This window comes from Metarhizium brunneum, chromosome 6 (genome assembly GCF_013426205.1).
Source record: "Metarhizium brunneum chromosome 6, complete sequence".
NCBI classification, from domain to species: domain Eukaryota; kingdom Fungi; phylum Ascomycota; class Sordariomycetes; order Hypocreales; family Clavicipitaceae; genus Metarhizium; species Metarhizium brunneum.
In genome coordinates, this window is record NC_089427.1 from 3,695,712 (window position 1) to 3,723,112 (window position 27,401).

Sequence of the window (27,401 nt, forward strand, 5' to 3'; positions counted from 1 at the left end):
TAAATCCGACTAATTCCACCGATGTATGCCTAGGTACCTATGCCACATGCCGCCATCCCGCACAGCCTTATGACTCACCCGCAGCACGGTCGCCCATCCCCACGAAAGATGATACACCAGTGTCCCTCCCCCAAGATCTTATCAGATGTAGTCTGGTGTCCCGCGATAATTTGCCGAAGTGGGGACCGGAGAAGTGGGGATACAAGTTCGAGGTGTAAAGCCCGAGTAGCGTTCTGTAGAAACGACTACGTGCGTACTGTTGCACAAAAAATGGGCGTGGCCACGCCACATGTATTGATGTGTTAGTACCCCCTATGTAGCCTTGCGACACGTACTCGTTCCCAGTTGGGGAAGTGTCGATCTGTGTTGTCAGCAAGGCGCAGCCACTCCGGATGGGTGCCGGCTCGTAAGTCCGTGTATATCTCCTCGAGCATGACGGTCGTGCTCGAGGTATAAAGATGACGGGGGGAATATGTCCTGACCTGTCGGTTTTGTATAAATTCAGAAAAAAGACAGATTATTCTGAAGAAGACACATATTTTTACATATATACACACACTTGCACGCACACACACTTACACTCACACACACTTACACTCACACGCACGCGCACTCATATACACACATATATATACATTGCATACTAGGTATATATACACATATATATATACAGCCAGTTTGGGCAAAACCACAAACCACAAAACCATGTCGACCGTCACGCCCTCCCTCCTGTCCCTCGTCGAAAACACAGCCGAGACCAGGCTCGTCAGCGACGACGCCCAGCTCGCCGCCACGCTGGCCAACTCGGCGCGGCGCGGCCTGCCCCCGATCAGCATCACCCCCCTGCACGGGCAGCACCTCTCGCTCCTGGCGCAGCTGGTCTCGGCGCGGGCGGTGCTCGAGGTCGGCACGCTGGGCGGCTACTCGGCGCAGTGGTTCGCGCGGGCCGGGGCGCGCGTGACCAGCATCGAGGTCGACGCCCGGCACCGCGACGTGGCGCTCGAGAACCTGCGCGCGGCCGGGGTGGACGGCGCCGAGGTGGTGCTCGGCGACGCGCTCGACGTGCTGCCGCGGCTGGCGGCCGAGGGGCGCGTCTTCGACCTCGTCTTTGTCGACGCCGACTGGGGCCGGCAGGCCGACTACTTTGACTGGGCGGTGCGGCTGACGAGGCGCGGCGGCGCGATCTACGTCGACAACGCGGTGCAGAGCATGGTCGAGGACGGCGAGGACGGCGTCACGCGCGAGGGGAGCCTGGTGGCGAGGGTTGGGCGGGACGAGCGGGTGCGCGCGGCCTTGGTGCCGACTGTTTCGGTGAGAAAGTTGGACAGCGAGAGCGAGTTTGTCGACGGGTTCTTGTTGGCGGTTGTGCTTTGAAAAAAGGAAAAAATCGTGGGTGTTGGTGGTGATGTGGACGGCGGCACTTGTGCGGAGCGCCGGGTTGAGGATTTGCGTCCCGGCTGCCGGCTGCGGCTGCGGCTGACGGGGGTTGATTTATCTTGTGATGCTAGTGCAATTGTAGAGGGGTGTTTTTTTTTTATAGTCGGTGCCCTTTTTAATTTTTATCTTGTTTCGCCGTCATGTTTTCGCCATGCTGTCCTGTGCTGTCTTTCCAAAACGATGCGGGCAAGGTAGTCCACGAATGTGCGTAGAGGAATATATAACTGGTCAATTATCACATTTACTTGACAGTTACGGTTACTACCAGGCGGCAGCGCTTGACATGAACTGAGGTTGATGCGAGATCGGGAGCCCACCCGAGGTCCTGGGTCTTACAAGGTCTCACAGAGTCTCACAAAGTGGCACAACCCGGTTGGAGGCCCCCGGGTACCTTTGCCATGGGTGCCTTGGCCGCTATGAATAGCCCTGGGTTACAGATTGTCCCCGCTCGTACGGATTGGGAATGGTAACGCGAAAGGATTGCCGCGAATCGTGGGCACCTTCTTTTGCTTCGTGTCGCCCTTTGAACTTTGGACGAAACGCTCTGCCGCCGCCACGCCCCAAGGTGCGCCGAGTACGGAGTACACATGGAAAGTTGATGCCATACGATGGCATCTCCAACTTGGCTCCGCCATCCGGAGACCCTCCCCGGTTTCCGGGTTTCCGGAAGAGTCGCGGATTGGGGAGTTGCCAAGGCTGAGGTGTTGCAGGTCATGTTGCTGCAGTTGGCGGCGGATGACGCGAGAATCAGTAATTGCCCATGGCGCGAGGCGCAAGGCGATTAGAAAGCAATTCGTGCGGCAGCGGGCCGGTGTGTGGGTTGATGGTTGATGCTGGAAACATTGCTGAGCACATGCTGAGCAATGCCGGCATGTTTCCATGTCTCGATACTCGAGTCTGGTCAAGTGCTACTTGGCTCCGTAGCATCTCCAGGTCCAACGCTGAAGGGCGCAGGGCAGCCAAGCCCCGCACCCCCCCGCCAGTAGGTGACGACGGACGGGTGGCGGGTAGCGGACATCGGGACATGGGCATGGAGCTTGACTGCTGTCTGGTGTCTGGTGTCTGGTACAACGTGTGGCTGTGGCCTGTTGTGCTTCTTCACCCCAGACGTCTTGCTTTCAATGTTGTATTGACCTGTCTGGCAACTTGGCCACTCACTCTCCCGAATCTTCCTCTCTGCATGCCGCCTCCCGTCCCATCTGCCGCTTCGTCCTTTGTAATCACGTCGCTTGTCTCAACTCTGCATTGCCAAGTCGCTGGCCTGCTTATCGGCAACACAGCGTCTTCCTTTGCAGCCCAGCTCGGATCAGCTCAGGTCAGCTCAGTTGTTGCTGCTTTGTTTCATGTCTTGGGGACTCCGTGCCTCCAGAGTCCAAAGTAAACCCCCCGCCAGAGGCCCCGCCATCAAGTCGGTCACGTGCTGCTTATCGCCTGGCCCGCGCTGGCCCGGAGTGACTCGACAGGGACGCTGGCCATTGATCGTTGAAGCGGGGGCCAGTCTCAGCGTCAAGTCTTGCTGAGCGACCAGACATACGCCCAGCCGCCGACGCCAACGCCAGGCCAGACATCCTCCGAGCCGTTGCTGCCACGCTGCACTGCCTCAACCTCTCCAGCTTAAGGTGCTTGCTGTGAGCAAAGTCGTCGTCACTCGCACCCTCGACGCCGTCATTAGCAACCACCACCCCTTTGTGGGGACCCCGTCCGTCGCCCTTTGACCAACGACGTCTTCTACGAATTGCTTCGGCCTCTCTGTCTCAACGGGCGCTCCTACACGCATCCCAACGCCTCTCTCGCCAGCAACGCCTCGACGACAATGAGTGCCCGCACAGAGTCGGGGCTTCCAAGGTCAGTACACGCACCCCTCGAGTCTCTCCTTGGCCACGCATTGTTCGGCGCAAGCGAAATCAATCAAGACGCCAGAATCATGAGCTGACAGCCCGTCTAGCAAGCCCAATCTTCGCGTCACAAGTATGTCCTCACTCCCCTCATCTGCCTCGCCCTCCTCCCATGTCGACTCCGCCAAACACCAGTTACTGACATGACCCGGAACAGTCATTGCCGCAGATGGCTTGTATAAAAGAGATGTTTTTAGTACGTCCCCGCCATTCATCACCTTGTGATGCTCAGATGATGCTCGCGCCGCTCTACTCCCGAAACACCCTTCCTAACCACCAACAGGATTTCCCGACCCATTTGCTGTGGCCACCATCAATGGCGAACAAACAAAGACCACCACCGTCAGCAAACGGACGCTGAATCCATATTGGAACGAAAGCTTCGACTTGTACGCACATACCCCCTCCTTTCTCTCTCTTGGCTGTTGCCATGAGTGTAAAAATTTCCCGTTTCCAACCCTGAATCTCACCAATAATATTACAGTCGAGCAAATGAAGGCAGCATCCTGGCAGTGCAAGTCTTTGATCAAAAGAAATTCAAGAAGAAGGACCAAGGCTTCCTTGGTGTCATCAACATTAGAGTTGGAGATGTGATGCCAGATCTTAGCCCCGACTCTGATGGTACGTCTCCCTTGTCTCGGAGTTATGCTTCGTCTTGCGAGAGGCGAAAACAGTTACTAACTGACGTTTTGCATCAGACCAGATGCTTACGAGAGACCTCAAGAAGTCGACAGATAACCTTGTGGTCCACGGAAAACTCATCATCAACCTTTCATGTAACCTCAGCACGCCCGCACGCGGGGGTCAGGCTTCCAGCAGTCGACCGGCCCTATCTGTTCCGGGTGCATCCAGCTCTTCCGCACTCTCCGCTCCCGATGGGCGACCAAGCTCATCCATGTCAAACCAGAATGGCGTTCCTCCTGGGGGGCCTCAAATGACCTTACCTCATCACCCACCCCTTGTCAGCTCAAGCTCTACGCCTGCTCCGGGAGTCAACGGCACGACTTCGTCACGGCCAACCAGCCAATTGAGCCCCTTCGAGGACAACCAGGGTCGACTTCCCGCTGGCTGGGAAAGACGAGAAGATAATCTGGGCCGAACCTACTACGTTGACCACAATACGCGCACAACTAGCTGGAATCGCCCAACCGCCAACGGCGGCGCAGAGACCCGAGAGCGAGAAGCCGCCACAGCAGTCGAACGACAGCGGCATCAGAACCGTACGCTGCCCGAAGACCGGACAGGCACCAGCTCGCCAACTCTGTCGCAGCAGCAGCAGCAGGGTGGCTCCCAATCAGGAGGCGGCAGCCCGACTGGTCCCGGCAGCCCTTCCCAAACCAATGCCAGCACAACGGTAATGCACACTGGTGCAACCAGTCCTGGCACCGGTGAGCTGCCACCAGGCTGGGAACAAAGATGGACGCCAGAGGGCCGTCCCTACTTTGTCGACCACAATACCAGAACGACTACCTGGGTTGATCCGCGCCGTCAACAGTACATTCGCATGTATGGCGGCCAAAATAACACCAATGGCCAGATTCAACAGCAACCAGTCTCACAGCTCGGGCCCCTGCCTAGTGGGTGGGAAATGCGGCTCACCAACACTGCCCGGGTGTATTTCGTCGATCACAATACTAAGACTACCACGTGGGATGACCCTCGTCTGCCATCATCCCTGGATCAGAATGTTCCTCAATACAAGCGAGATTTCAGACGCAAGCTCATCTACTTCCGATCTCAGCCTGCCATGCGCATCCTCAGCGGCCAATGCCACATCAAAGTCAGGCGTGAGCATATTTTCGAGGATTCGTTTGCCGAAATTACGCGTCAGTCCGCCACTGATTTGAAGAAGCGCTTGATGATAAAATTCGACGGAGAAGATGGTTTGGATTACGGTGGTTTGTCTCGAGAGTTCTTCTTCCTTTTGTCTCACGAGATGTTCAACCCGTTCTACTGCCTGTTCGAGTACTCTGCGCACGACAACTACACCCTGCAGATTAACCCGCACTCAGGCATTAACCCAGAGCACCTGAACTACTTCAAGTTTATCGGACGGGTAGTTGGTTTGGCTATTTTTCATCGACGATTCCTGGATGCCTTCTTCATCGGAGCTCTGTACAAAATGGTGCTGGGCAAGGCAGTCTCGCTTGCTGACATGGAGGGTGTTGATGCCGACTTTCATCGGTCCCTGCAGTGGATGCTGGATAACGACATATCTGGCGGAATTCTGGAGCAGACTTTCTCTACCGAAGATGAGCGATTTGGTGTTATGACCACCGAGGACTTGATCCCCAACGGCCGCAACATCGAAGTCACCAACGAGAACAAGAAGGAGTATGTGGATCTCATGGTAAAGTGGCGAATTGAGAAGCGTATCGCGGAGCAGTTCCAGGCTTTCAAGGAAGGCTTCCACGAACTCATTCCCCAGGACCTCATTAATGTATTTGATGAGCGTGAACTCGAGTTGCTCATTGGCGGTATCGCTGAAATTGATGTGGACGACTGGAAGAAGCATACGGACTACAGAGGATACACCGAGTCGGATGAGGTTATTCAGAACTTCTGGCAGGTGGTCAGGTCATGGGACGGGGAACAAAAATCGCGTCTATTGCAGTTCACTACCGGAACTTCTCGAATCCCCGTCAACGGCTTCAAGGATCTTCAGGGAAGTGACGGACCGAGACGATTCACCATTGAGAAGACGGGAGAGCTCACCAACCTTCCCAAGGCACACACCTGGTATGCAATCAACCCGTAGCTTTTTTTTTTCTGGCCTTTTTTTCTTGGATATGGATTATTGCTGACTAAACATCACCAGCTTCAACCGCATTGATTTGCCCCCTTACAAATCTATGGACACATTGCAAAACAAACTTACAATAGCAGTGGAGGAGACCATGGGATTCGGGCAAGAGTAAGATGAGCAAGAATATGTGAACTAGCGATGTTTTGCGTTGCGTCTTTTGGGCCCCCCTACTGAACGCCATTCCAGACTCATGTGTTGTATCCACACGCTCCTCTTCCCCATCTCGCATATAGCTTCCCTAGTCCTCTCCCCACATTCCCTGATGACCACTATTTTTTTTCTTGGGCATGATTGTTGTTTTCTTTTTCTTTTTCCCACTTTTGGTTATTCATGTTGTCTTTTGTTTGAAAAAGAATAGCTTTGTTCAACATGGGTCGTTCATGGCGCTGGCGGGTTCAATTGTCATCGGGACACGCAGGAAGCAGAGCGGAGCAGCACGAAGCATACATTATTTTGCAAATCACCACCGACGTATGAAGCAAAGAGGCGGCAGTGAAGTAGATTGTTTGCGCGTCGTGAGTGATGTCGAATCCCGTCTCAGCAGGAACAGACGGCCACGGACGGCGCGGGCCTAGAGTATAAAGATTGATCTAGTGTGCGGGTGGGCGAGTCATAATCAGCCGTCGGGAGAGTGAGAGTGTCTGTGTCATGAATCCTCTGTCGGGGTTACAGCATGGGGTGGGCTAGTGCATATTATTCGGCCGCAGCGGTGCTATCCAGGCAGCGTACAATACGATATAATTACATGGTGTTTCATTGTCCAACAGTACGTGTAAAGGAACGGCCGTGGTGTCAATATTCAAACGTGACGCGGCGGACTTGGCAAAAACGCTACCTTGCGTGTTGTACAAATTCGTATTGTAGGGTCTCTATCTTTGCCGTGCTGTCCCTTGTACACCTGATAAAGAACAAAGGGAAAACGGAATGCCGTATCCTGGACCTGCTTCCCTCAAGTCCAGCCTAGCATACTATGTGCAGTTTTGTTTTTTTTCCTTCTTCTTGGGTCTTCAACACGCCCCATAACAGCTACACGCCACGCTTGGAAGGAAAATTTCATCTCTTTCCCCGCCCCCAGCCCCCTTCCTTGGGCAACAACACCCTCACCTTTTACCTCCTGTACCACATGCGCGTGATCTTGGTGTTGCGCATCTTCCTCTGCAGCTGGAAGATGCCGTACATGAGGGCCTCGCTGGTGGGCGGGCAGCCGGGGACGTAAATGTCGACGGGGACGATGCGGTCGCAGCCCCGGACGACGCTGTAGCTGTAGTGGTAGTAGCCGCCGCCGTTGGCGCAGCTGCCCATGGAGATGACCCATCGCGGGTCGGGCATCTGGTCGTAGACCTGGCGCAGGGCGGGGGCCATCTTGTTGGTGAGGGTGCCGGCGACAATCATGACGTCGGACTGGCGGGGGGACGCGCGGAAGATGATGCCCAGGCGGTCCTGGTCGTATCGCGGCGTGGAGAGGTGCATCATTTCGACGGCGCAGCAGGCCAGGCCGAAAGTCATGGGCCAGAGGGACGACTGCCGCGCCCAGTTGGCGATGACATCGAGCGTGGTCCTGGGCTGAGTGTTAGATGAGGAGGAGGGGGGGGTTGGAGGGAGGGAGGAGGGCGTACAGGGCGTATTGGACGACGCCTTTGGTGCCTTCTTCGCTGGGGAGAAGGACTTCCTTGCGAGGTTTGGCGAGGCTTGATCCCGCGCCGTGGGGGGTCAGGGAGCTTGCGTCTCGGCGGTGGGTGATGGGCAGGGCGGCTGCCGCGCGGAAGGGAATGAGCGCTGTCGTCGGCTTGACTGTGTTTCCGGGGAGTGTTAGCTATTTGATTTTTGTGTGTATGGGGGTTCGTGTGGTGTTTTGATGTTGCAATTGGTGAGAGGTGCCGGGCAGAGGGAAATTTCGGAGTCGACGGGGGAGGTTCGGGACGTGCCTCGCAGGGCCATTGAGGCTGCGGATCGCGATGACGAGAGCATCTCCACGGGTAGCGTAGGTGATGGCTTCTACGCTCGGATGGGAGAGGAGATGGAGGACCGTCGAGCAGGGGCAAAGTTGAAAGACGGAGGAGGCGTGATGGTCTTTTGGACGTTGAGATTGCCGTCGGGATGGCGAAGATGTGGGTTTGCCTCATTGATGGGAATTGGGGGCGCTGTGATTGGTTGAGATGAGTGTGGGTGCGAGGTTTAACCGGGTGGGCCGGGCGAGCTGCTACCTGACTACCCTGTAGCGAGGACGATGATTTTGAGTGGATCTTGTTGGATTCGATTTGTTTACGAGACAAGATATAGATATTAAGAAATGATGAAATATAAAATTCAGATGGAAGGGGATTTGATTATTTTCTTTTATGCATGGTTTGTAGTTTGGCATGCTCACGGCACTACGAGGGAATTGTGGTTGTCCCATGTGAGAAGGGTGTGGCACAAGCAAGCACAAATGCCTTGGGTGAGTATTCCAATGGCGACTCGAGAATTTAACTTGGCAGGCAAACAGGCAAACAGCCCTAGGAGAATACAATGCTGACTTGCCGTTCAAGTGAAACGTCGGGCGTCACACGAGGTTTACTTTAACACGAAAGCACGAGGCACGACGATGTAGCACTATTCCTGAGTGGGAGCAGCTGTACCTGTGTTGTACGGAGTACAGGCACTCGGCATTCTTCCAGTCTGACACTAGCATTTTTAAGCTTCTATACTTTTTTAGCTGATGGCTCCCGAGGTGGCGTCATACGAACTAGCAGCGGTCGGTTATGTTTGGAACTCGATAGTCCGTATTCATTAACGACGAGGCCCCTTGGCGCGGCTCCTTGGCGCGACCCCCTTGGCGCGACCCCGCGTGGGCGAGTCAAGGATGGAGACGGAGAGGCAGCGAGACGCGGAGGCTAGATGACGCTTGCAGACTTGCAGACGTGGCCTGCAGGCACACCAATCCTCTTGGTGGGTTGCGCCAATTAACATGCTTCATTATACAGTTGGAATGGAACTTTGCTCAGGATGCGTCAATCCTACCAGACGTTTTTTGCGTCCCAATGGTGAGAATGCCCAGTCCTCGCCTTGTCGCTGGCAGTCTCTGCCGTCGACTTCCCTTTTCCCTCTTCTGGCCGTGCCCCTTGTTCCGGCCGCCACCAGAGGAGCATTGAACAGTGAACCCATTTGCGTGCCGTCTTTTGCGCCTCCAGGACGCCATCCTGCCCATTTAGTCCATCCCCTGACAAAACGGCGTCTGTATCTTTTGCTCAAGACCCCAATCCCGATCCTGCCCTTCCTCGCGTGGCTTCTCCCGTCGTTTGCTCGCACGCCACCGACGAAAGCAGCGGCACGCAGACGCCCACACTTGCAATTTCCTCCTCGGGTGCATGACCTGATCGTAATCCGTGCTCGTCCTCATCTCGTCCTTGCTCTCGCTCTCCCGCAGCGCACGTCCTTCGTCTCATGCCCAATGCCCAACACCAGACCCTGATCGCCAGACGCCAGACGCCAGACGCCCGACATGGCCTTGCTGAAGGTTTGCAAGGGCTGGAGCCTCCGCCAGTGGTCGTCGCGGCTGGCCCTGCGCTACATCACCCTCGTCTTCCTCACCTTTTTCTTCCTCGCCAGCTATGCGCTCTGGCACGATGTCAAGTTTTGGGATGCTCAGATCCAGATCCCCCGCAAAACCATCAACAAGCTGGGAACCAAGCATCCTGTTCGAAAGCTCATGGTCGATGCCAAGGCCCGTCACGATGCCCTCCTTGCCAAACGGTCCCTCACCCTCGACTCTGCTGCGCAGCAATATCGCAAGCGACGAGGACGTCACCCGCCCCCCGGCTTTGACATGTGGTTCCACGCTGCCGTGGACATCGATGCCATCATCGTCGAAGACTACTTTGACAGGATATACAAGGACCTGACGCCCTTTTGGGCTCTCGATCCCGAACAGACCAAGAAGCGAGCCAGTGCCTGGCACCACGTCGTCAAAGTCCGCAATGGCACCGCCGCCGCCCATGGCGACGTCACCGACCGTGTGCCCTGGTTGCAGCTTTGGACTGCTCTCGTTGCCGACTTTGCCAAGTACTTGCCCGACGTCGACATGCCCATCAACTACATGGACGAATCGAGACTCCTCGTGCCCCACGACACCATTGCGAAGCTCGTGGCGGAGGAACGCAAAGAGAGACGCATCGTTGACCCAACCAAAGCCAGCTCCAAGTTCCACGGCCTTGCCGCCGTTGATGCTGCCATGCCCGATCCCTACGATCCTCACTGGCACGGTCCCAGCGAGCAGTATTGGAACTTGTTTGTCAAGACCTGTGGCCCCGACACCCCAGCCTTTGGCGTCCAGCAAGTCCAAGACATGTCTGGACCGGCCGAGTTTCCGCAAAACTATAGACCGGATTACGCCCACAAGGGCTATATTCAGAATTTTACCGCCTCCTCAGACCCCTGCCGGCAACCGCATCTGCGCCAACTACACGGGAGTTTCATCGAACCCATCAGTCTGTCCTCCACAGAAGAACTCATCCCCCTGTTTGGCGGCTCCAAGCTCCCTACCAACAATGAAATTCTCATCCCGGGAGCCATGTACCTCGACCAGGGCGACTTCTACTCCGGCGGCGAGTCACACGGGCCGTCGTGGGACCGAAAGAAGAACGCCGCCGTCTGGCGCGGCGAGGGCTCAGGCGGCCGCGCCAGAGAGCACAACTGGCACCACTTTCAGCGTCAGCGTCTCGTCCACATGCTCAACGGCACAGTCGTATCGCAGGTCGAAGATTCGGGCGTCCGGGCCAAGACGTTTGAGCTTCCCCCGGAGACCATCTACCCCAGCCCGCGCCTTCACCGCGGCAACCTGGGCCCCCTTGCCGACGAGATTGCCGACACGGGGTTCGTCAAGCTTTGCCCACCCGCCGAATGCCCCTTTTACAACGACACCTTCACCGTGCTGCAACACCTCCCCATGAAGCAGCAATACCGGTACAAATTCCTCCCCGACGTCGACGGCAACTCCTTCTCCGCCCGGTTCCGCGGCTTCCTCCGCTCCACCAGCCTGCCGCTCAAAGCCACCATCTACGCAGAGTGGCACGACGACCGCCTCATCCCCTGGGTGCACTTTGTCCCCTTTGACAACACCTTCCAGGACCTGTACCCCCTCCTCGACTTCTTCTCGGACACTAACGGGCCCGGGGACGCTGCCGCCCGCTTCATCGCCGAGCAGGGCCAGTCGTGGTCGGAGAGGGTCCTCCGCAGAGAAGACATGGGCCTGTACGTGTGGCGACTGCTTCTCGAGTGGGCGAGGGTGTGCGACGAGAATAGACACACGCTCGGCTACGTCGACGACTTCAGGCCGAAGAAGGCTAGCAAGCAAACGCATGTCTGGCATGCCTAAATTCCCTCTCCTTTTTTTCATCTATTCATCTTTTCTCTCTTTTTTTTGTGTGTGTTCCGTTCTGGAGACGCCTTTCTAATAATACCCATAATTGCGTTAATGATGCGAGAGCATGCGGGCTGGCGTTTTGACGGACTCGTGTAGGCTTTCTCCTTTCACCTTCATTGTACATTGTGTGTGGGGGGTCCCTGACGGCACAAGGGAGGGTTTGAATACCTGGTTTTTTGGGGGGGTTTTGGATTGAAACTGGTTCTGGGTAGCAATGAGAACTTGCCCCTATTCAGGTACGACGGGAGGGCCAACGAAGTAGATAGATAGGTCGGCGGAATGAATTCATGTGATTCCTTGTAACTATTGTATAAAAACAAACAAAACCACTGATGCTATGCTCGTAACCTGTATATTATGCTTTATATCCGCGCCACGTCATGCCCACAATGGATGCACGCAAATCAGCCATTTTCTTTCGTCCGTTTCCAAATGTCAAATTAGAGTTGCAGGTTCGCCAGTAGGGGCTTGCTAGGCCCGCCCTTCAGGTGCGCCGCAGACCCCTTGTACAGGCTCTGCCAGATAAAGGCCTCGCTGAGCAGCAGCTCAATGTCCTTTTCGGTCCAAGTCTTGGTAGGCAGTGACTGGAGGAACATCATGATTTCCTGAAAGTCCATCTTGACCAGCCTGTCGGACCACTTGACAAGGAGGGCGGCGCAGACGTACAGGTGGAATTCGGAGAAGCCCTGCTCCTCGGCCTTTTTTTTTGCGTGTGTCAGTTATATGATAAAATTTGGGTGCCAATGGGAGGGGAAAGGGTCAAACAAAGAAGGAAGGAAGGACGTACGAGATAGGTGTCCCACATGCGGATAATGTTCTTGACGCTTATTTCACGCATGAGGAGGCAGTTCATCCAGCGGAAGCTAAATTGGATGAACTCGACGCCCTCGTGCTCGAGGTGCTTGGAGAGGGTGGCGTCGATGCGGGCGGTGAGGTCGCGCAACGCGCCGACCTGACGCTGGATGCCGGGCTGTGCGACAATGTAGTGGTCTTGGATGCCGTCGAGGAGCTTGGTGAGGCACCAGAAGGAGTCGGCTTCGACGGCGTCGAGCACTGGCTTGGGCAGCTGACCCGGGTCCATGCCGGCCTCGATGTTCGGGTCGGCAATGTACAGGCCGAGGAAGACCTGGAAGAAGGGCGTGACGAGGTCGTTTATGCCCTGGACGTAGCCGCTTGCCGGGTGGCGCACGGCCCAGAGGTACAGGATGCGCTCGAGGGAGCGCTGCGTGGCCTCGTAGCTGTAGAGCTCGATGTGCGGGTTTGTCCGCGGAATGTCGATGCTGATTTGGTGCCAGATGGCTTCGTCCAGGCCTCTTGCTCGGCTGGCCGAGGCTGCGTTGGTGCCGACCCGTTCAAAGGCCTGCCGCACGCCGTCGAGGTATTCTTTGCGCTTGCGCTCAAGCGTTGCCACTCTTCTTTCGCTGTTGGTCGGCAGGTAGCTGAGGAGGAGCTGCCACGTCATGGAGCGCACTTCCTCGGGGACGCCTGACCAGGCTAGCGCTCGGAGATCGGGTAGTGATATGGACGACGCTTGGAGGAGTTTCTTGAACTTGTTGATTCTGGTGATTCGAGAGTTGATGGCGTCGGCTTCTTTGGGGGTTGCGTTGGTTGGGATGGAGGGGTAATTGATGAGGTGCAAGGCATTGGCGGGATCTACCATTCCCCCCTCCTCTGATTAGAGCGAGTTTCTTTTGTCATGTGGAAAAGGGCGGATGAGTACCTTGGAGAATATCTTTATATTGCGGGCGGAGGATCTTGCCCTCGCTCTTTTTCGGCATTGGATATGTCAGGGATGGTCGCTCAACGGCAATGTCGGCACTATCCGAATGGAGCCTTGCCCCTAGACCAAATGTCCCATCCAATGCTGGTGATAGAGCTCCGGTGTTGGCTTTGTTTTGCGTCGCCATCCTCCTGGACCGTCTCTTCATGTTGGACAGGCTGGGCAGCCCAAAGTCGTCGCCATCGTCGTCATCGTACCCAAGCATATCATCTTCGTCGGCTTTCCAGTCATCGTTGGTGTTGGAAAGAAAATTGATGTAGTTTTTAAACGGTGGGGAGCTGGCGACGCCGGTTGACCCTCGGGTTGGAGGGGTCGCTTCACTTAAGCGGCCGCCCTTTGTGGCAGAAGTGGAAGGAGGTGTCCTGGGTCGGTTGCCAGAGAGGCTTCTAACCAAGCAAGCAGGTTAGAATGTCGTGTCGGGGCTTGTAATAGGGATTGGGAATCCATCTGTTTCCCGTCCGCGGGCAAGGCACGTACAATGAGTCGAACTTGAGCATATCGGCATGCGAATATGCTGCGCCAACGACGAAGTTGGGGTCGCGACCTGCAGGCGTCGTCACACTTCGCTTAGGAGCATGTTCTCGAACCGGGGGCCGCCAGAAGGGGGAGGCTGATCTGCAACCATCGTGAGTGTCTGGTCTTTGCTGCCAGAATAGACGGAAAGACGCCGGGGAAACGCACTCGGAGCGGTCTGTGCTCGAAGGCATTAGTTGGACAATTGCAAACGAATCGAGGATCGGAAGGACAAAATGGAACGGATTGGGCTACATACCGACCTGGACCATTTCCTGCGGCTGCTGGATGAGCTGTTAGCACCGGGGCACGAGGGCGGGCATGTCGCCTGATGCCGACGTCGATGATGATATGACACGACATGACGGATGGGTAACGTCGACTGCGATGAGGGGCGACGGGGAACATACTGCAGCTGGCGGCTTCTTGCCGCTGCTGGATGACGACCACATAGTCACGGTTGGTGGTCGAGAGAGGGAGATGGACGCTTCATTCTGCGAGGCTTGCGCGGGTGAGGCCGGGAGAGAGGCTCGTTGCGCGAGGACTTGGAGATGGGCGACGTTCTGGATGTTGTCACGGACGCTCCGTCTGGTGACTTTGACGGCGACCAAGCGGCGGCCGAGTGGATCCAGTGTCTGGCTGTTGCAGTTGGCGCTGAGAGTGCTGGAGCAAAGCTCTGGCTCCTGAAAACTAGTGGGCCGTTCCCCGCCGCCGCCGCTGCAGTCAACCGGCTGTACATAACATTGAATCCCAGTGCCTCCTGCCGGATCAATCAAATTGAAACGAACCCCGCGACTTGGGCCTGTCCTTGCGCAAATCGTCATGGCATTGATGGTACGGAGTAAAGGCGAAGAAAGATCGCTTGGCAAACTTCGGTTCGCATGTGACAAATCATAGTCAACCCACCAGCCATGCAGTCTGCTGGACTGCAGCTCGCCCTTGGGGGCAGTCCGACCTGCCAAACGGCCCAACGTCCAGCCCTCTCCGTCACCTGCGGCCGTCGGCATTGTCGCCCTACCTGTACGGAGTACGCAACTCCGTACTGAGTGAGTGCCAGACAAACAGGCTGGAGCCACCAAGCCTAATCTGGCACGAACCATCTTAGTCAGCAAACCTAGCAGCTCCGCAACCCCCCGCTGTTCCTAGGCACCACTTTCCTCTCCCAACTCAATCAACTTTTCACTCAACCTTGTTCAACATCGACTAACATCAACCAAACGTACCACGCGCCATCGCCCAGTGATTCGTAGCGAGTCGATGAGCGTCTCGCCATTTTACTACCCATCTGCGGACGTCAATCATTACTGTCATTTGAATATTTCGCCATCATTTGTCGCATTTGGCATTCCAGCCTGACCCAGAGAAGTCTTGCAAGTGCTTCGACTCTCCCGGTTCTCAAGCTCTTATTTGACCTTTGAACATCACGAACATGACGGAGCCCGAGAATTTCGAAGAGGACCTCTTTGCTGATCTGTATGGACGACCCACAATACAGACCACACTCTGAGAGCGCTTCGTTGACTAACTTTGGATTTCAGTTACGATGACAACGACGCAGCCGCGAAGCCTCCTCCTGCCCCAGTACCTGTAGCGGAACCGCCAACCAACGATCAGCAAAACTCGGCACCGAGGCCGAGTGATGCTGCAAACGACGATGAAGAGATGCATCATGACGGCGGAGATGAAGAAGATGACGACGACGTTGACTTTAACCTTGGAGGCGGCTCTAGTAATGCCGTTGCTGCTCCTCACCAGGATCCTGGCTCGTCGACACCTCCGTATGGAACTGTTCACAAGGCAAGCGCCAAGGATGACGGGTAAGTCTCGATACACCTTATGTGCACGTGAATCTTTTTTTGTAAATCCCACCACGCTCCATACCCCTGACCCTATAGCCCGTCTCCATGGCTGGTGGTGGTTCTGGTCAGATGGAGGCCATTGGCAAAATTGGTCGGGCTGGTACATGCTGGATGGACGCCTGTTTTCTCTGCACAGGCTTGAGCGGGCGGCTTCATTCGGATGGGAATATAGACACTGGGAAAACTAGCTGGTTTGGCAGATATCTCAAGAAATATTCTCCACGTCCTTATCTGGGGAGCTTCATTCTGGTCTCGGAAGTATGACTGGTGCCGAGTGTCACGACTCGTGGGTTGGACACCACGGTACAACAAGGCGTATTATGGTCTACAAAAGGGCAGAGAAAAAGAGTATTTGCGAAATTGCGGAAAGAGAAAACAAACCAAAGACACTGGAGTGTATTTCGCTTCCTATGGAGATGATCGAAGCAGAAGCAGCCGACTCTAGTCTATCTCAGGACAACCATCCTGTCTTCTATAGCCATCAACAACGGGAATCTGGGACTCCTTGATGCGAGTTTCGTACACCTTCGAAAGCTGTAGCAGCTAGATTCACAGCGACTAGCGCTCAAGGTTAGAGCATAACTAGCATGAGACAGTCAGTATGAGCCAGACAGTGCAGAGCAGAGCAGAGAAAGCCAGACGATAGCACAATTCGAAAGCAGACAGAAGCAGGACAGAAAAAAAAAAGACAAAATCGACACAAAGGATATAACTTTGGGGCATTACATGCTGGCATTCCGTGGCCTAGTCGTCGTGTTGGCTGCTTTTGTCGTGCGTTACGCTGCGACACTGGCTCCGCCTTTACTGCCACCTCTCCTCACCTCTCCCGTGGCCGGCAATCGAGTTTTATTGCCATGAATTTCTCCGTCGTTCTTCTTATCTTGGCTTGGCCATGATGGGCCTGCGCTCGACAGTTGCTGGCGATTTCTCCGGCAGGCCAATTCACTACGCGGACTTGAAGTTTTGAGCCAACATCTCTGCTGGACGGTATTCTGCTCCATGCATCCTGGTTTTCGAATGCGACTACACTCCATGCTCCGCTCACCACGCCAGCTTGATGCAGAGACTGCCTGTACTTTGTTATATGCGGCCAAATTGGCCAGCGACCATGCCATGAACCATTATCTGCCCGCTCTGATGGACCCTGGTGTCTGTCGTTCCGTTTTTGCTTCTGCACTCGTACTGTTTATGTGCATAGTACTATGCTTTTGTACGTATAAGATAACCGGCTGATTATGTGCTTAGAAAAATGTTTATTGGTGGACTGAATTGGGAGACGACGGACCGTGAGTACCGTGTTTGGGCAGCATTTTGTAGCGGCGAGAGAGTTCTAACATGGCGGCCCAGAATCACTTCGAGAGTACTTTGAACAGTTTGGTGAAGTTGTCGAGTGTACCGTCATGCGTGATAGTACGACCGGACGATCTCGTGGATTTGGCTTTTTGACGTTCAAGGATGCCAAGACTGTGAATATTGTCATGGTCAAGGAGCACTTTTTGGACGGCAAGATTGTAAGTTTTTACATTAGTCTACGTATGCTCCGTATGTTGCGAATATCCCCTAACGGAACCACTCCAGATTGACCCCAAGAGAGCCATCCCAAGAGATGAGCAGGAAAAGACGAGCAAAATCTTTGTCGGAGGAGTCAGCCAAGAGACCACAGATCAAGAGTTCCGGGACTACTTTGCGCAATTCGGACGAGTTGTCGACGCCACGCTCATGATGGACAAGGATACGGGGCGTCCTAGAGGGTTTGGTTTCGTGACGTTCGAAAGCGAGGCCGGCGTCGAGGCTTGTATCAACGTACCTCTCGAGATTCACGGCAAACCCGTCGAAGTGAAGCGGGCACAGCCGCGAGGCAATCTTCGTGAGGAGGAAGAGGCTGCCAAGCGTAGCAAGTTCAAGAAGGACGACCAATCTGGCGGACAGGGCATGAGCCAGCAAATGGGCAATAGTGGCATCACGCCGCAGGTCATGGCACAGTATTTCCAACGAATGCAGCAGTACTTTGCCATGTTCACCGGCCAAATGGCCATGAACCGAGGCATGAACATGAACCCAGCCATGTGGCAACAAATGATGCAGATGCAGCAGATGCAACAGATGATGGGCCGAGGCGGCGGAAACCCTCAGAACATGATGGGCAACATGAACCCTCAGATGATGCAGCAGATGCAGCAGCAGATGCAGCAACAAATGATGCAACAACAGAACCAGCAGCAACAACCGCAACAAGGGCCGGGCTCGCCAACGCAATCAGACCAAGGCGGCTACGGCCAGTTCAGCCAACCACCGCCCAGTGGCCCATCTGGCGGCAGGCGAGGCGGTAGAGGAGGTGGTTATGGAATGGGCGGTGGCCGTGGAGGAGGAGGCGGAGGCGGTCCAACTTCCTGGGAAGGCATGTATGACGACGTCCCGCAGCCTGACGCCGGAGGATATCGTCGTGGCGGACACGGCTCTTCGGACGGTGGACACGGCGGCGCCGCACCATTGAATGCTCCCACGGGTCCCAAGAATGCAGGTCGCCCAGGAGCAAACTATCGCGGCGGCGGTCGTGGTGGAAGCCGGGGATATCACCCCTATGCTCGATAAGGCAATGGATGCGTTGCGAGTTTGTCACAGGTCGCCCCGAATTTTATAATCACAACAATGGACAGGTAGGTGTTGGAGAGCTCAGACGGGTGGTGACGCAAAGGAACCAGCATATGAGGAGGACGCTGGACGCTGGTAGAACAAAAAAAAAGCAAACAAAAAGAAATTGAGGCCATGTACTATACTATTGGAGACTTGAGACGCCATCAGGTTAATTAGCTTGTTAATTCCGTAAAACAATAAATACTCTTTCATCCCAATAGCCGGCGTGCTAGGCTGTAGAGACTCTGATTCACCCCTAGTATGATTACGGCATCGCCATGGTGCAAGGCTGTCGAGGCCACGAAAATAAGGGAGGCCCGAACCAGGAAAACCCTGTGCAGCTTCCAACCGTCAGAATGGCAAAAGCAATGTCTATGTTGCACATTCGTCTTCGTCACATCATCGATGCCAAGTCCACGACGGTCCCGCAGAATCATGGACTTCACATAGTGGAAAAGCCAGCTTGGTATCTAGCTTGTATTGTTGTACTCCGTACCTGGTATACTGTTGGCCATTAAGAGTCCCGCAAGAGTGGTTACTGGAATCAAGGTACGCGGTCTAATTAATCTAAGTCACATGTGCCCCATGCCGAAATACCCAATCGTGTGCTCACTAGTGAGACAAAAAAGAAAAGAAAAGAAAAACAAGAGAATATGCAAGGTGATGGATTGTCGAGGTCAAAATGCAATGTTCCATTACCAGGGGTCCATACAGCAATGTTGATGCTTCCCCCTTTCCCTGTTTTGCGCCCCTGAAGCGGAAAAGCAAAAAAATTAAAATTAGTCGTCAATCATAAGACGCTGCCGGTTTTGCAACAAGGTTAGAACCAGCTCCAGTTATCCACCTCTTCCAACTTTCGCAGCACCCCGACTGAGTCGGCGAATAGGATGTTTCGCCCGCCGAGACAGTCCTTTTCTAGAATATCTCGGACAAAGCCTACAATGGCTTGTGAATCCTCCCTTTTCGGCAAGGCTTGGAGTTGGCCGGGCTCGAGTTCCGCAACCGTGCGGATCCAGTTGATGGCTCTGCTTCGCGCGGGAAGCCGCTTGTCCGTCGTCGTCCGTTTGCCAACGTGCCCGAAGGCCCAGCAGATGAGGGTACAGACGTACAATCCCCAGTAATCGGAAATCTCCGTGCACGCCGTCATGCCGTAGGAGGAGGTGTTGGCCTGTGCCAAGCTCTGCCCCAACTTGTCCGAAAGGTCCAGGAAGTCTCGAATGGCCCGGGCTGCGAATACGGTTGCAATTGCAGAAGTGCCCGAGTCTCGCCACTGGCCCAACTTTCGCTTGTATTCGGCAAACAGACTTGCATCAGGTATCTTCTTGTTGAAAACCCAGCTATCGCCCGAGACTGCCAGTAGAACGTTCAACGGGGTATAATGCAAAGCGAGATAAGTGTTGGCGCCTGGGCGGCGATTGAAGAATTTCGACATGAGCAGATCGTTGCTGTTGAAAGCGGATACGTCCTGGACCAACTCCACTTCCTGACGATTTTCTCGGGTTGGCAGCAGAAGGGCGTGAGCGGCTATGACAAGTGACACATCGAATGCTGGTGTTGTTTCCGTAGTTGACAAGGTCGGATTCTCCATGAAATCCCCAATCGTATTCAACATGATAGTTGACATGTCAATCGCAGCCCATGCCTCAGCATTTCTAGCCTCCCAGAGGTTCGTTGTGCTCCCTGACAAAGCAATCCGAAATTTTGATGCTGCTAAGTTGTCCAAGCCCAGCACAGTGGAATATGGTTGCTCATGATAGCACATGCCATGAACACTGAGAAGAAAGCAAGCAGCCAACAGTCTTCGGCACGATTCAATGTATATCCACGCGTTCCAGCGCTCAGTGCTACCACCGGATGGTTGCGGAACAGTCCCGGAGCAGTACCCAGAAACCTATAAAGCGTATATATTAGCACTCAGCCCTCAGCAAGGGAGTGACTTTGCAATGCCCGCCTACCATTTGACATAATGTGAGGAACCGCGACGAGGGTTGATAGTCGTCCTTGTGTCGTCCTCGGAATCTGGCGTAGTACTCGCAGAGCAATACTGTTTGCATGATGGGTAGAGGCCACGTGGTTGACTGAGTAAACTTGACACACGAATCTCCAGTTAGCTTCATAAGCGAGCAATTTCGGACTCAAAAGAAAAAGGGGTAAAGGGGTACACCTACAGTTTTCGATTTGTGCCAAGCGTAGGAGTGTAGTTGACTGCCGTTAACACGATGTTCTCGGTGACCCAGAAACTGTGTCGCGAGTGCAGCCATGGCACATTGTAAAACATCCATATGCTCTGGGACGACGCCTGCACCATCTTCCAAGGTTGATCTGTGGATAATCGGGTAAAAAGGATGTACCTTGTCCCAAAAGATGTCAATATAACTTGGCAGCGCACTCCGAGCTTCCCGGCTTAGTGACACAGGCATCAAGTCCTGGGCTAGCAAGCCAAACCTTGAAATAGGCTCCGGAGGACACGGCATAGGATTGACAATACGATCTGCTGGCAATGGTGCCGCAGCCGCCACCATTGTCTCTGAAGACTGACCAACGACCAGCTGAGGGGACATACGCATGCTGGAAGCTGGGACATGGGGTCCATATAGTCCTCCTGGAGCTTCTCCGTATGTGGGGATACCAACAGTCGGCTCATCATCATAAATGGAAGAATATGTTTGCGGTACGGAAGGGCTATACCCGTACGCAACATACCCGCCTGTGGCCATGACGGATGGTGGCATGCCCCTGGATGTTGGTTGATCAATGCGGGAGGTCCAGGCGCTGTTCGAAACGGCGATGGAGGACCGCTGATTGTCCTGTGAGAGTGTGGCGGTTGTTGAGAAGGCTCCAGGAGCCGTCGATAGAGGCGTCGCAATACGTGGGCCGGCGGACCAAGTGATAGACGTAGTAGGGATCGTCGAAACACAAATCGAGGAGCTTCCGTCAACGGTGGGCAGACTAGGCATGATTCGAGGTTGTTCCGCATACGCAGTTGTCGCTGTTGTTGGCATATTCGGCACCGGCTCCACCAAATAGTCGCTCTTGATCCCGCCTATAGTGATTTCGTCTGGACTATGTCGTACGGGAACTGTTGTTGGCTTGGCCGAGTGTGAGGACCACGGAGACGAGTGCATCGACAGAGTCGGGGTCGGCGCCGTTGACAACGGAGTCGGTGAAGTACTACCATACGGCTGTTGAACTTGAATCAATGATCCTTGCGGAGAACTAGGATAACTGGGTGGTCTTCGGCTACCTCCTTGGGAATAAGAACGATGAGGTGGTTGGCCGCTATTTGGCTTTCCGACGCGATCATCCTGGTCACTGAATCGGGGTTAATGAAACCGTCTTTTTGAGAAGCCAAAGGGACTGCTTACTGTCGTTGTTGATGGCGCTCGAGGAGGTCCCGCCGGTGAAACACTTTATCACATCCAGGGACTGTGCAAGGCAAAGCCGGAGGCTGATGGCTAAGTTGATGGCGTCTAAGTGGTCTAGTCAGCACAAAACAGCGTCTTATCCCATGATCGTGCAAGAGAAGGAGAGGAATAGGCAAACCTCAGGTGCTCGGCTCGAGTAAAAGTCTATACAAAGCAGAACATGTTAGCCAATCAACATATTCGGGGACAAGAGGTTGCAACAGCACCTTTGATGGGCGGCAGGTATCGCAAGTGTGGACTGGAACTCCCTTCCTCGCTCTGCTCACTCTTCCGGTAATAGGGGTCAGTTTGACGGGAACCTCTTGTGGAGGCACGAATGGTCTCATGGGCGTAGTAGAGAAGGATCCAGAGGTTCCATGCCCATAGACTTGTCCTTGGCTGTAATGGGAATCCATCGAGTCTGCGCTGGCGTTGCTCTGGCGCCTATCGTGAGGATTCCGGCCGCCCGGATAACCACCATAAGCCATACCTGACGGATGCTGATCAACTGGCAACGAGTGCAAGGAGCGGGTTGGAGGGCTTAATCTCTGGCTGCGAGAAGGGGACGCATTCATGGAGTAGTCTGAGCCTTGGCCATAAGCAACAGAGCCCATTGAAGCAGCTGGATGTTGTGATGATCTTGATCCTGTATCCATGGCCGCCTTTAAAGAATGAGAATTAACATGATCGTCATCGGCATCGACGTTCATGATATTTCTGAGACTGGCCATTGTTGGTTGTAAGTAAGATGGAAGCAGCTGTACCAAGTGTCCGAGAAAGCCCTGCGTCGGAGAATACTAATATCAACAACCACTTCACACAGCCTTCTCGGCTACTAAGTTAAGAAACCTCAAGTAAGCAGGCAGGTCCTATATTGGGAGAGATCTTCCGAGACCAGTATCCGGAACAAGTGACCTTTGGGGCTGTGAGAGTCAAACTCTGGTTGACGTAAGAATATTGTGCAATACACGAGGTAAGAATGCAGCTTAGGAACAAGTGTATGGTAGACCAAGACTCGGGATGGTTTGCCTTCAGCCTCATGAGACAGCTGGGATGTTGAGATGACACACAGGACCCATCTGCAATGAAACACAAGATATCCTGGCGAAATATTCAGGACGAGAAGGTCATGATTACTCGATCACAGGTGAGCAGGCAGAATTTAAAAAAGAGGTTGAGACCGGGCAACTCATTGCGAAGAAGGAGACGGAACATGACCCATGATCCCAGCGCCATGGCGACCAACAAGCCTGGCAGCTGAGCGAGGCCTGCAGGAACGATTACAATGTACATGGCCCACGCCGCCCGAGAAGGGAACAAATCGCGGTCTGCGACAAATATGGTGTAAAGCGGGTTATGGATGCTGACAACTGGGGAAAAGAAAGCAGACCGCCGCTCTCGAGTTCTTGGGTGACCCTTGTCGAAGCTGACAGCGTAAGATGTAAGAGCAGCCTCAGTGGAGGTGAACCAACACGGCGGAAACGAGCTACCTGCGACTCATGGAGCCAGGTAAGGTACTTAAGTAGGGGGTGCAGAAGGAATAGGGGACCAGGATCTAGTCCAGCCTCGTGCTGATCGAGCCAACTGCTCGTGGTTGGAGCTGGCTCGATGTACACACGCTCATACATACTTCGGCGCCCTTACTACTGTTGGTACGGTGTATGTCCAGCACTACAATCTGCAGTGTGAGCGTTACCAACACATCATTGGAACTCTTCTGCAGAAGCACCAAGTGCTACTAGCCCAGATACCCAGGTACCTAGGTAGTCATCCACACCCCGCCGCGGCGGGTTGGTGACAGAATACTCTATTGTACCCTACTGGAAAATGCTCATATCTACTGGCTACCTAAGCTAGCTAGTTAGCCATTGATAGGACCAGACTCTTCAAAGGCTCGGGAGATGTACTGTATGTACACAGCGACTGGAGACTAACCACCAAAGTGCAGGGCCTGCGGGCACCATGCGTGGCGTTCCGCGGTCGTGGCGGGTATGGCGTCAACAAGTGTGACCAAGCTCAGTGGAGCATAGCAGCGCGCTGAAAGCCTGCTGGAGCTCAAGTATGAGCAGGATGGAGGGCCGAATCCAAGGCATGGCGTCGGTGGCTGTGAGGGTTGGCAGCCGCTTGGATCAGCGGGACACCGGGCTGGACAAGAGTTGATGGAAGGGCTGAATGATGGTGTTTGGATGGGTGCGACGGTGGCGGAAGGAGCCCAGCGTACTCATCAACCAACAGGACCTCAGAGAGAGGTGTTTGGGTGTAGTATTATGGACGCACAACCATTGATCCGTGCCCTGTCTGTTGCGGTATCCAAGACGGATGACCGTTGCCTCAGATTATGTATGTACATATGTAAGCTGAGGGCTAACATAGAAGCAGGTGAGCTTGTTGGATGGTGGACGCAGCTGGGTGTCGGCGGCCAAGGGTGCACGGCATTTTCGGAAACATAAAAGGCTGATGCTGATGTTGGAATTGTAACCCTAACTCGTGATTCTGGACCTGAGAACGGAATACGCAATAGTGGATGATAGGACGTCAAGATGTGACAGGCCATGCCGGTTACAAAATGATCTCCATGACCCCTGCTGCAATGGCATGGGCGAAAGCCGGGATCAAAGGTAGTGGGAATTGGCGCGGGAAGCCGACGGAAAGAAGGAAAAAAATTGGGAGAGCCCTTGCCCATGCCGGCCTAAATCTTCCGTGTAAATCATGGGGAAGTTGGCCGGACGCCCGCATGCTCGGTTTCTCGCACAAGGCCCTCCCCCTCATGGTGCCGCGCCTCTACTTTTGCAGGAATACAAGATCTGAGAAGAAAAGAAATTGATTGTCCTGTCCTTCTAAACGGGGAGTAGTGCATCAGCCTGGCAAATGCAAGTCAGAAGATCGACAGCCGAATCAGACGAACGAAGCTGTATTTTCGTCCGTCCAACTTGGGTCGTGAGGGTGAGATTATGCACCAATAAAAACTTGTGATGACGGTGCTGCTCAGGCCCGTCATTGGCAGAGATGACAAGGGGACCGCCCTCTCTTCCCTAAAGAGCCAGTTTGAGTCGCGGGGGATGTGTCCTTGATGGTAAGATATTTTGCAGAAGGAAGGGCTCCGTATTGTAGACCAGGTTTAGCATGAATTGTGGGATGCTGCCGGCATTGTCCATGTTGGTGACTTCGAGAAATGCAGTTGGAACGAGTTAGTGTTAGCACTATTGCCATTGTTGGTCCCGTGAACCAAGCCAAGTTCGGGGCAGCTATTGGCTTGGCCGGTCGCTTTGCGTAGTTCGTAACCATCTGCTCCGTAATGAGACCAGGGTTGAGACTCGCTGACCCATCAACAGACATGAGGATCGCCCACGTTGTGGTGAACAACAGCAGTGCAGTCTCTCTCACGCTCCGACGCTGCATCTCTGTGCCTCTCCATCGCCCTGTCGCTCTCCGGTTCTCGCTGAATGTTGACCGAGCCTCGCGGAATCCTCTTGTCTTGCCCCTCACGTAGATTAGCGGAAAGTGTGCAAGATTTGAAACATGACTTCCCAGTTTTCCCCGGTGGTGGACGAAATCGGTCCCGCGCCCCAAGGGGGGTTGTGACGAGCATGTCATTTGCACCACCGCCTTGGAGAATGCCATGGCCGCTGACCCATGCGGCAAGCCATGTCACTAGCCAACGCCAGAAGGAAGCTGAGGTGCTGAGCTTCAAGATAGGGGTGTGGTGGTACAGTGGACATACTTTTGTCCGTTTGGCGTCATGGAATTAACAAGGGCATCGGAGAATTCTCGCTTGTTGGTTGTACGTACGTGTTGTGTGAACAAGATGGAGTACTAATACATATGCATGGTGTATACCTGTTGGGTTCTGTGTTGGTAGTACTTGGTTGCATACGTACAAACGTACAAACATACGTACAAGCTTGTCTGCCAATGCCTGGGCTGCGAGTTCGTGGCCTCTTGAAGAACAAGTGTTGGACCGTCAAACTCAACTTGCTTCAGCTGCTCGATCGGAATACGTACACCCACTGTACATGGTGGGCCAGTATCTGTGTTTGCGAGATGACCTATCGCGTGTGGTCGCTTCAAATGGACGATTCAGGAAGTGCCCGCAAGGGTTTAGCCGTCAGGTCTGGCTCTTTCCCCATATGATTGAATTTCGTTGGAGAGGAGGTCGGAATGACGGGAAGCACCTAGTCGAGACCAGCAAGCCAGGTACCAGACACCATGCAACAATGGGGGCCATCGAGCCGGCCATGGTGGCAACGCTCCTGTGTGTCAGGCATGTGCATCAGCCCTGGCGGCCTGGGAAGCCCGAGCATTACGGAGTACTGACACCTCGCGACCCAGGTCAGGGCTGTCCGTCAGGGTTGCCACGTTGAGCGGCGCCTATTCCACCAGTATCATGACCGAAGCCGTCGAAGGGGGTAACTTGGGTGGGCAATTCAAGCCAGGCCCGATTGAAGCTCGAAACCCAAGTGTGGCTCCAGCGGGGGACGGTCATCCACTTCGGCCAACTGGGAGACATTCATGGTGGAAGGTAGGAAAAGAAGCAAAAAGTCAACAACCAACAGCAGGCAAGATGCGCCATCATCTGCAACAAGTGGCATTGACCAGAGTTCTGTTGTTGTTGGAGAGAAAGGACATCTGGAGTCCAAGCACCGCCACCAATAAGCGGGGGAGACCAGACCAGACGTTATTTGCGCCTCGCCAGGTCCAGCCGACCACCTGTTGACCTCTGCGCGCGTATCACGGCAAGTGGGAGCCTCTGGCGCTCCTTCCCGACTCTCTGGATTGCCAATGAGACTGTGTGTGAGATCCAACGAGGGTGCATCGCCATGCTACCATAATGCCATGACATGTCACGCTGACACGAGAGTGTGTACATGCAACTACATCATGTTGGACATGGGCATGTCTGAGAGTGAGACTCATCAGCCCGATGCACAGACTCGTGTGAGGGCAGCAGAATGCATTTCTGTCGCTGGGCTATTTTTAGCCTGCATCAATCCGGCCTAAGATTTGGTTCGCCGCCTGCCTGCCGGAATGACAACATAACGCAGTGTTGCGATAAGGACTCGATATTTGCGCATAAACGAAGAAGGAACAGAAAGAAAAGAAAACTATCCTAATACACGACAAACCCGGCCATAACGGGCTGCCAAGGCAACCTTGGTCCGGGATCTCCAACATCCCAAGTCACCACACCACCTAATAAGCGAACGAGCTGAGTTTCAGCTGTGCCATCCATTCTCAGGCATAGCCTCCGAGAGGCTGAGGGCTGAGGGGCAAGCACATGGCTGCATATGTACCGAGTACGTACATACTACTGCCATTGTCTCCGTTTCCAGAACAGTTACACGGTTACACCAGACAAGAAGAATCAAGAGCTGGCAGGACAGCATTACTGTTCCTGCAGACAAGTGTGATGAATACAGGGTAGGCGACCCAGAGGAAGACCTCGTGTATCATCATATTCTACGGTAAGCTGTGCCTCAGCCTCGAGCCCGAGTTTGGCCTTTCCATTCGTGACGTTCCCCTTCGGTTGGCTGCTTAGTCTCTCACCAGCTCTAAGCACCACCACCGAGACAGAACTCTAAATTTGCAAACCAACCATCTGACCATCGCATCCAAGTGTTTCCGCATACAATCTTTCCCATCGTCCAGCACCCATCCACCCGGCAAGCCGACAG

General features: G+C 54.3%; 7 protein-coding genes across 7 annotated transcripts; 4 read left to right on the top strand and 3 right to left on the bottom strand.

The window, feature by feature from the left end:
* Window positions 1-705: 705 nt before the first annotated feature.
* Window positions 706-1,374, top strand: imqG (O-methyltransferase imqG; the record flags this gene model as incomplete). The annotated part of the gene is made up of 1 exon (XM_014685954.1): window positions 706-1,374. The coding sequence occupies one exon, from the start codon at window positions 706-708 to the stop codon at window positions 1,372-1,374; it is 669 nt and encodes a 222-aa protein (XP_014541440.1).
* A 1,876-nt stretch (window positions 1,375-3,250) lies between these two features.
* On the top strand, window positions 3,251-6,250 carry RSP5_1 (E3 ubiquitin-protein ligase RSP5; the record flags this gene model as incomplete). Its single annotated transcript, XM_014685955.1, has 7 exons — window positions 3,251-3,282; window positions 3,383-3,405; window positions 3,490-3,528; window positions 3,616-3,721; window positions 3,817-3,953; window positions 4,031-6,071; window positions 6,151-6,250. 7 exons carry the CDS (start codon window positions 3,251-3,253, stop codon window positions 6,248-6,250), a joined length of 2,478 nt encoding a protein of 825 aa, XP_014541441.1.
* Window positions 6,251-7,245: 995 nt separating this feature from the next.
* On the bottom strand, window positions 7,246-8,076 carry NU19M (NADH-ubiquinone oxidoreductase 19 subunit; the record flags this gene model as incomplete). The annotated part of the gene is made up of 3 exons (XM_066131646.1): window positions 7,246-7,696; window positions 7,755-7,929; window positions 8,064-8,076. The coding sequence occupies 3 exons, from the start codon at window positions 8,074-8,076 to the stop codon at window positions 7,246-7,248; spliced, it is 639 nt and encodes a 212-aa protein (XP_065987730.1).
* Window positions 8,077-9,619: 1,543 nt separating this feature from the next.
* Window positions 9,620-11,491, top strand: CXT1_4 (Beta-1,2-xylosyltransferase 1; the record flags this gene model as incomplete). Its single annotated transcript, XM_014685957.1, has 1 exon — window positions 9,620-11,491. The coding sequence occupies one exon, from the start codon at window positions 9,620-9,622 to the stop codon at window positions 11,489-11,491; it is 1,872 nt and encodes a 623-aa protein (XP_014541443.1).
* A 488-nt stretch (window positions 11,492-11,979) lies between these two features.
* Window positions 11,980-14,839, bottom strand: gyp1 (GTPase-activating protein gyp1; the record flags this gene model as incomplete). Its single annotated transcript, XM_066131647.1, has 7 exons — window positions 11,980-12,237; window positions 12,327-13,210; window positions 13,260-13,705; window positions 13,797-13,934; window positions 14,001-14,010; window positions 14,092-14,116; window positions 14,243-14,839. 7 exons carry the CDS (start codon window positions 14,837-14,839, stop codon window positions 11,980-11,982), a joined length of 2,358 nt encoding a protein of 785 aa, XP_065987613.1.
* A 422-nt stretch (window positions 14,840-15,261) lies between these two features.
* Window positions 15,262-18,283, top strand: G6M90_00g104510 (uncharacterized protein; the record flags this gene model as incomplete). Its single annotated transcript, XM_014685959.1, has 5 exons — window positions 15,262-15,305; window positions 15,371-15,649; window positions 16,937-16,977; window positions 17,039-17,202; window positions 17,270-18,283. 5 exons carry the CDS (start codon window positions 15,262-15,264, stop codon window positions 18,281-18,283), a joined length of 1,542 nt encoding a protein of 513 aa, XP_014541445.1.
* Window positions 18,284-19,145: 862 nt separating this feature from the next.
* On the bottom strand, window positions 19,146-22,460 carry G6M90_00g104520 (uncharacterized protein; the record flags this gene model as incomplete). Its single annotated transcript, XM_014685960.1, has 6 exons — window positions 19,146-20,216; window positions 20,281-20,412; window positions 20,494-21,637; window positions 21,691-21,795; window positions 21,869-21,894; window positions 22,017-22,460. 6 exons carry the CDS (start codon window positions 22,458-22,460, stop codon window positions 19,146-19,148), a joined length of 2,922 nt encoding a protein of 973 aa, XP_014541446.1.
* Between the last annotated feature and the right edge of the window lie 4,941 nt (window positions 22,461-27,401).